Here is an 8,631-nt window from a genome sequence, read left to right as displayed (position 1 = left end):
AGCTCACTGAGTGGTCAGGTGTAGAAGTGGGTAAAAGTTAGCTGGCTGAGGGGCCAGGTGTAGAAGTGGGTAAAAGTTAGCTGGCTGAGGGGCCAGGTGTAGAAGTGGGTAAAAGTTAGCTCACTGAGGGGCCAGGTGTAGAAGTGGGTAAAAGTTAGCTGGTTGAGGGGTCAGGTGTAGAAGTGGGTACAAGTTAGCTGGCTGTAGCCGTTTACGTAATTGAAACTTAGTTCTCTATTGAAAAACAGCGGTTTGCTTGACGCAAATGCCGGTATTGGGCGTGTTATGTGAAGCCGGGTCATTAATACAAGCTAGATAGTCATCATTACCAAACTACTAAATCATTACCTCAAGCCCACCCATGGATACACGTACATGACTTGAAATGCTATGGTTGTGTCACTTTACGCATGACAATGTCCCGGATGGCAAAGTAACAAGACATTTCTGGTGAAAATCATGTTTTACAGGCCAGTTATTTCATTGTTTAATTTCATTGTTTCAACCCCTAAGTTCTAATTCGTTACATTCATCCCCCCCTCATCTTACCTGTTCTGCCACAGCCAGTGTTAAGTCCCTGGCTCTCTCTGCGTCTGCACCGTTCACTGCAGTCTGAGCAGCAGGATCTGAAGCTGGGGTTGGGGCGGGCTGGGCGCTCTTCTTGCCTTTTGTCACCACTGGTTCTGGGTGCTTTCCCTCAGCCAGGGAGAGCTGTTTCTTCAGTTCTAGTAGTTTGGTGACCTCTGCTCCAATCACAGCTTTCTCTGCCTTCTGGCCCTTCAGGGTCCGGACCTTCTCCCCCTGGCAGAGAGCAGACAACAGGTTAGACAGACATCATTACCAACTAGTCAGTTAATTAATGAGCACCTTCTCATCCTGGCAGACAACAGGTTAGACAGACATCATTACCAACTAGCACCTTCTCCCCCTGACAGAGAGCAGACAACAGGTTAGACAGACATCATTACCAATTAGTCAGTTAATTAATGAACACCTTCTCCCCCTGGCAGAGAGCAGACAACAGGTTAGACAGACATCATTACCAATTAGTCAGTTAATTAATGAACACCTTCTCCCCCTGGCAGAGAGCAGACAACAGGTTAGACAGACGTCATTACCAACTAGTCAGTTAATTAATGAACACCTTCTCCCCCTGACAGAGAGCAGACAACAGGTTAGACAGACGTCATTACCAACTAGTCAGTTAATTAATGAACACCTTCTCCCCCTGGCAGAGAGCAGACAACAGGTTAGACAGACGTCATTACCAACTAGTCAGTTAATTAATGAACACCTTCTCCCCCTGGCAGAGAGCAGACAACAGGTTAGACAGACGTCATTACCAACTAGTCAGTTAATTAATGAACACCTTCTCCCCCTGGCAGACAACAGGTTAGACAGACATCATTACCAACTAGTCAGTTAATTAATGAACACCTTCTCCCCCTGACAGAGAGCAGACAACAGGTTAGACAGACGTCATTACCAACTAGTCAGTTAATTAATGAACACCTTCTCCCCCTGGCAGAGAGCAGACAACAGGTTAGACAGACGTCATTACCAACTAGTCAGTTAATTAATGAACACCTTCTCCCCCTGGCAGAGAGCAGACAACAGGTTAGACAGACGTCATTACCAACTAGTCAGTTAATTAATGAGCACCTTCTCATCCTGGCAGACAACAGGTTAGACAGACGTCATTACCAACTAGTCAGTTAATTAATGAACACCTTCTCCCCCTGGCAGACAACAGGTTAGACAGACATCATTACCAACTAGTCAGTTAATTAATGAACACCTTCTCCCCCTGGCAGACAACAGGTTAGACAGACATCATTACCAACTAGTCAGTTAATTAATGAACACCTTCTCCCCCTGACAGAGAGCAGACAACAGGTTAGACAGACGTCATTACCAACTAGTCAGTTAATTAATGAACACCTTCTCCCCCTGACAGACAACAGGTTAGACAGACATCATTACCAACTAGTCAGTTAATTAATGAACACCTTCTCCCCCTGGCAGACAACAGGTTAGACAGACATCATTACCAACTAGTCAGTTAATTAATGAACACCTTCTCCCCCTGACAGACAACAGGTTAGACAGACATCATTACCAACTAGTCAGTTAATTAATGAACACCTTCTCCCCCTGACAGAGAGCAGACAACAGGTTAGACAGACGTCATTACCAACTAGTCAGTTAATTAATGAACACCTTCTCCCCCTGACAGAGAGCAGACAACAGGTTAGACAGACGTCATTACCAACTAGTCAGTTAATTAATGAACACCTTCTCCCCCTGACAGAGAGCAGACAACAGGTTAGACAGACGTCATTACCAACTAGTCAGTTAATTAATGAGCACCTTCTCATCCTGGCAGACAACAGGTTAGACAGACATCATTACCAACTAGTCAGTTAATTAATGAGCACCTTCTCATCCTGGCAGACAACAGGTTAGACAGACATCATTACCAACTAGCACCTTCTCCCCCTGACAGACAACACGTTAGACTGTTAGTCAGTTAATTACTGACAACCCAGTGGTTGAACACAGTGAGTCAGTATTGTTTTTCTGTCTCACCGTGGAGCAGAAAGAATGTAGAATAGAAGAGTCAGTCATCAGGACAAATATCACGTTTCGCTATTTGATCGAGAGGTAACGTGAGCATTCGGAATCATCCACATTAAACAATATCCCATATTGGTAACATATCCCAATATCAGGACGTCATACAAACGTGACATTTTGGAAGATAATTATGTACTTTGTAACTGTCTTAGGGGACAATGATTTAATTGCTTAAACTTCATTGTTTCAACCCCTAAGTTCTAATTCGTTACATTCATCCCCCCCCTCATCTTACCTGTTCTGCCACAGCCAGTGTTAAGTCCCTGGCTCTCTCTGCGTCTGCACCGGTCACTGCAGTCGGAGCAGCAGGATCTGAAGCTGGGGTTGGGGCGGGCTGAGCGTTGACATCAGTCTGGACTGTCGTCTTTGGCTAGAATGGTAAGACGGGTTTCAGATGTTAAGCAATTTTTCTCCAACAATCACTAGTTACATTTCACTCTCAGAAAATAAAGATTTGTTGTTAAGAAAGCTATCATACAATGTTATGAGTTAATGGGAACTAGATTCCCTCTGAAAAATAAATTAAATAAAGCACACATTTTCTTATTTTATCTGGAGTGATAAAATCTAATGGTTTAGTATGAGTTAGTGTGCATTAACGAAGACACGAGGGCCACACATGAATGGAACACCAATATGGAGCATTAACCGTGTCTACAGTAATATGGAGTGTTAACTGTGTCTACAGTAATATGGAGTGTTAACAGTGTCTACAGTAATATGGAGCGTTAACAGTGTCTACAGTAATATGGAGTGTTAACAGTGTCTACAGTAATATGGAGTGTTAACTGTGTCTACAGTAATATGGAGTGTTAACAGTGTCTACAGTAATATGGAGTGTTAACAGTGTCTACAGTAATATGGAGCGTTAACAGTGTCTACAGTAATATGGAGTGTTAACAGTGTCTACAGTAATATGGAGCGTTAACAGTGTCTACAGTAATATGGAGTGTTAACAGTGTCTACAGTAATATGGAGTGTTAACAGTGTCTACAGTAATATGGAGCGTTAACAGTGTCTACAGTAATATGGAGTGTTAACAGTGTCTACCGTAATATGGAGTGTTAACCGTGTCTACAGTAATATGGAGTGTTAACCGTGTCTACAGTAATATGGAGTGTTAACCGTGTCTACAGTAATATGGAGTGTTAACCGTGTCTACAGTAATATGGAGTGTTAACAGTGTCTACAGTAATATGGAGTGTTAACAGTAATATGGAGCATTAACCGTGTCTACAGTAATATGGAGTGTTAACAGTGTCTACAGTAATATGGAGCGTTAACAGTGTCTACAGTAATATGGAGTGTCTACAGTAATATGGAGTGTTAACAGTGTCTACAGTAATATGGAGCGTTAACAGTGTCTACAGTAATATGGAGCGTTAACCGTGTCTACAGTAATATGGAGTGTTAACAGTGTCTACAGTAATATGGAGCGTTAATTGTGTCTACAGTAATATGGAGTGTTAACAGTAATATGGAGTGTTAATCGTGTCTACAGTAATATGGAGCTTTAACCGTGTCTACAGTAATATGGAGTGTTAACCGTGTCTACAGTAATATGGAGCGTTAACAGTGTCTACAGTAATATGGAGTGTTAACCGTGTCTACAGTAATATGGAGCTTTAACCGTGTCTACAGTAATATTGAGTGTTAACCGTGTCTACAGTAATATGGAGTGTTAACCGTGTCTACAGTAATATGGAGTGTTAACAGAGTCTACAGTAATATGGAGTGTTAACAGTAATATGGAGTGTTAACAGTGTCTACAGTAATATGGAGCGTTAACCGTGTCTACAGTAATATGGAGTGTTAACAGTAATATGGAGTGTTAACAGTGTCTACAGTAATATGGAGTGTTAACAGTGTCTACAGTAATATGGAGCGTTAACAGTGTCTACAGTAATATGGAGCGTTAACCGTATCTACAGTAATATGGAGTGTTAACCGTGTCTACAGTAATATGGAGTGTTAACAGTGTCTACAGTAATATGGAGTGTTAACAGTGTCTACAGTAATATGGAGTGTTAACCGTGTCTACAGTAATATGGAGTGTTAACCGTGTCTACAGTAATATGGAGTGTTAACCGTGTCTACAGTAATATGGAGTGTTAACCGTGTCTACAGTAATATGGAGTGTTAACCGTGTCTACAGTAATATGGAGCGTTAACAGTAATATGGAGCGTTAACAGTGTCTACAGTAATATGTAATATGGAGTGTTAACCGTGTCTACAGTAATATGGAGTGTTAACAGTGTCTACAGTAATATGGAGCGTTAACAGTGTCTACAGTAATATGTAATATGGAGCGTTAACAGTGTCTACAGTAATATGGAGTGTTAACAGTGTCTACAGTAATATGGAGTGTTAACTGCGTCTACAGTAATATGGAGTGTTAACAGTGTCTACAGTAATATGGAGTGTTAACAGTGTCTACAGTAATATGGAGTGTTAACCGTGTCTACAGTAATATGGAGTGTTAACCGTGTCTACAGTAATATGGAGTGTTAACTGCGTCTACAGTAATATGGAGTGTTAACAGTGTCTACAGTAATATGTAATATGGAGTGTTAACCGTGTCTACAGTAATATGGAGCGTTAACAGTGTCTACAGTAATATGGAGTGTTAACAGTGTCTACAGTAATATGGAGTGTTAACAGTGTCTACAGTAATATGGAGTGTTAACTGCGTCTACAGTAATATGGAGTGTTAACCGTGTCTACAGTAATATGGAGTGTTAACAGTGTCTACAGTAATATGGAGCGTTAACAGTGTCTACAGTAATATGTAATATGGAGTGTTAACAGTGCCTACAGTAATATGGAGTGTTAACAGTGTCTACAGTAATATGGAGCGTTAACCGTGTCTACAGTAATATGGAGTGTTAACAGTGTCTACAGTAATATGGAGTGTTAACAGTGTCTACAGTAATATGGAGTGTTAACCGTGTCTACAGTAATATGGAGCGTTAACCGTGTCTACAGTAATATGGAGTGTTAACCGTGTCTACAGTAATATGGAGTGTTAACCGTGTCTACAGTAATATGGAGTGTTAACCGTGTCTACAGTAATATGGAGCTTTAACCGTGTCTACAGTAATATGGAGTGTTAACCGTAATATGGAGCTTTAACAGTGTCTACAGTAATATGGAGTGTCTACAGTAATATGGAGTGTTAACTGCGTCTACAGTAATATGGAGTGTTAACAGTGTCTACAGTAATATGTAATATGGAGTGTTAACAGTGTCTACAGTAATATGGAGAGTTAACCGTGTCTACAGTAATATGGAGCGTTAACCGTGTCTACAGTAATATGGAGTGTTAACAGTGTCTACAGTAATATGGAGTGTTAACAGTGTCTACAGTAATATGGAGCGTTAACAGTGTCTACAGTAATATGGAGTGTTAACTGCGTCTACAGTAATATGGAGTGTTAACCGTGTCTACAGTAATATGGAGTGTTAACCGTGTCTACAGTAATATGGAGCGTTAACAGTGTCTACAGTAATATGGAGCGTTAACAGTGTCTACAGTAATATGGAGTGTTAACTGAGTCTACAGTAATATGGAGTGTTAACCGTGTCTACAGTAATATGGAGTGTTAACCGTGTCTACAGTAATATGGAGCGTTAACCGTGTCTACAGTAATATGGAGCGTTAACAGTAATATGGAGCGTTAACCGTGTCTACAGTAATATGGAGTGTTAACCGTGTCTACAGTAATATGGAGCGTTAACAGTGTCTACAGTAATATGGAGCGTTAACAGTGTCTACAGTAATATGGAGCGTTAACAGTGTCTACAGTAATATGGAGCGTTAACAGTGTCTACAGTAATATGGAGTGTTAACAGTGTCTACAGTAATATGGAGTGTTAACAGTGTCTACAGTAATATGGAGTGTTAACAGTGTCTACAGTAATATGGAGTGTTAACAGTGTCTACAGTAATATGGAGTGTTAACAGTGTCTACAGTAATATGGAGCGTTAACAGTGTCTACAGTAATATGGAGCGTTAACAGTAATATGGAGCGTTAACAGTAATATGGAGTGTTAACAGTAATATGGAGCGTTAACAGTGTCTACAGTAATATGGAGTGTTAACCGTGTCTACAGTAATATGGAGTGTTAACAGTAATATTGAGTGTTAACCGTGTCTACAGTAATATGGAGTGTTAAACGTGTCTACAGTAATATGGAGTGTTAACCGTGTCTACAGTAATATGGAGTGTTAAACGTGTCTACAGTAATATTGAGTGTTAACCGTGTCTACAGTAATATGGAGCGTTAACAGTAATATGGAGTGTTAACAGTAATATTGAGTGTTAACCGTGTCTACAGTAATATGGAGTGTTAACCGTGTCTACAGTAATATGGAGTGTTAAACGTGTCTACAGTAATATGGAGTGTTAACCGTGTCTACAGTAATATGGAGCGTTAACAGTGTCTACTGTAATATGGAGTGTTAACAGTGTCTACAGTAATATGGAGTGTTAACCGTGTCTACAGTAATATGGAGTGTTAAACGTGTCTACAGTAATATTGAGTGTTAACCGTGTCTACAGTAATATGGAGCGTTAACAGTAATATGGAGTGTTAACAGTAATATTGAGTGTTAACCGTGTCTACAGTAATATGGAGTGTTAACCGTGTCTACAGTAATATGGAGTGTTAAACGTGTCTACAGTAATATGGAGTGTTAACCGTGTCTACAGTAATATGGAGCGTTAACAGTGTCTACTGTAATATGGAGTGTTAACAGTGTCTACTGTAATATGGAGTGTTAACAGTGTCTACTGTAATATGGAGTGTTAACAGTGTCTACAGTAATATGGAGTGTTAACAGTGTCTACAGTAATATGGAGTGTTAACAGTAATATGGAGTGTTAACAGTGTCTACAGTAATATGGAGCGTTAACAGTGTCTACAGTAATATGGAGTGTTAACAGTGTCTACAGTAATATGGAGTGTTAACCGTGTCTACAGTAATATGGAGTGTTAACAGTGTCTACAGTAATATGGAGCGTTAACAGTGTCTACAGTAATATTGAGCGTTAACAGTGTCTACAGTAATATGGAGTGTTAACAGTAATATGGAGTGTTAACAGTGTCTACAGTAATATGGAGCGTTAACAGTGTCTACAGTAATATTGAGCGTTAACAGTGTCTACAGTAATATGGAGTGTTAAACGTGTCTACAGTAATATGGAGTGTTAACCGTGTCTACAGTAATATGGAGTGTTAACCGTGTCTACAGTAATATGGAGTGTTAACCGTGTCTACAGTAATATGGAGCGTTAACAGTGTCTACTGTAATATGGAGTGTTAACAGTGTCTACTGTAATATGGAGTGTTAACTGCGTCTACAGTAATATGGAGTGTTAACTGCGTCTACAGTAATATGGAGTGTTAACTGCGTCTACAGTAATATGGAGTGTTAACCGTGTCTACAGTAATATGGAGTGTTAACAGTGTCTACAGTAATATGGAGCGTTAACAGTGTCTACAGTAATATGTAATATGGAGTGTTAACAGTGCCTACAGTAATATGGAGTGTTAACAGTGTCTACAGTAATATGGAGCGTTAACCGTGTCTACAGTAATATGGAGTGTTAACAGTGTCTACAGTAATATGGAGTGTTAACAGTGTCTACAGTAATATGGAGTGTTAACCGTGTCTACAGTAATATGGAGCGTTAACCGTGTCTACAGTAATATGGAGTGTTAACCGTGTCTACAGTAATATGGAGTGTTAACCGTGTCTACAGTAATATGGAGTGTTAACCGTGTCTACAGTAATATGGAGCTTTAACCGTGTCTACAGTAATATGGAGTGTTAACCGTAATATGGAGCTTTAACAGTGTCTACAGTAATATGGAGTGTCTACAGTAATATGGAGTGTTAACTGCGTCTACAGTAATATGGAGTGTTAACAGTGTCTACAGTAATATGTAATATGGAGTGTTAACAGTGTCTACAGTAATATGGAGAGTT

At 40.0% G+C, this 8,631-nt stretch overlaps 1 protein-coding gene across 2 annotated transcripts in view; it reads right to left on the bottom strand.

Annotated features, from left to right (window-relative positions):
- mars1 (methionyl-tRNA synthetase 1) overlaps positions 1-8,631 on the bottom strand; it is an 80,387-nt gene that overhangs the window by 16,244 nt on the left and 55,512 nt on the right. For both annotated transcript variants that reach the window (XM_055918096.1, XM_055918097.1), the window contains 2 exons: positions 2,873-3,007; positions 550-801 (listed from right to left, as the gene is read on the bottom strand). In XM_055918096.1, coding sequence (XP_055774071.1) covers positions 550-801; positions 2,873-3,007 — 387 coding nt within the window. The remainder of the gene's footprint in view (positions 1-549; positions 802-2,872; positions 3,008-8,631) is intronic.

This window comes from Salvelinus fontinalis, chromosome 3 (assembly GCF_029448725.1).
Source record: "Salvelinus fontinalis isolate EN_2023a chromosome 3, ASM2944872v1, whole genome shotgun sequence".
NCBI lineage: Eukaryota > Metazoa > Chordata > Actinopteri > Salmoniformes > Salmonidae > Salvelinus > Salvelinus fontinalis.
This window is presented reverse-complemented; position numbering and strand designations above follow the sequence as displayed.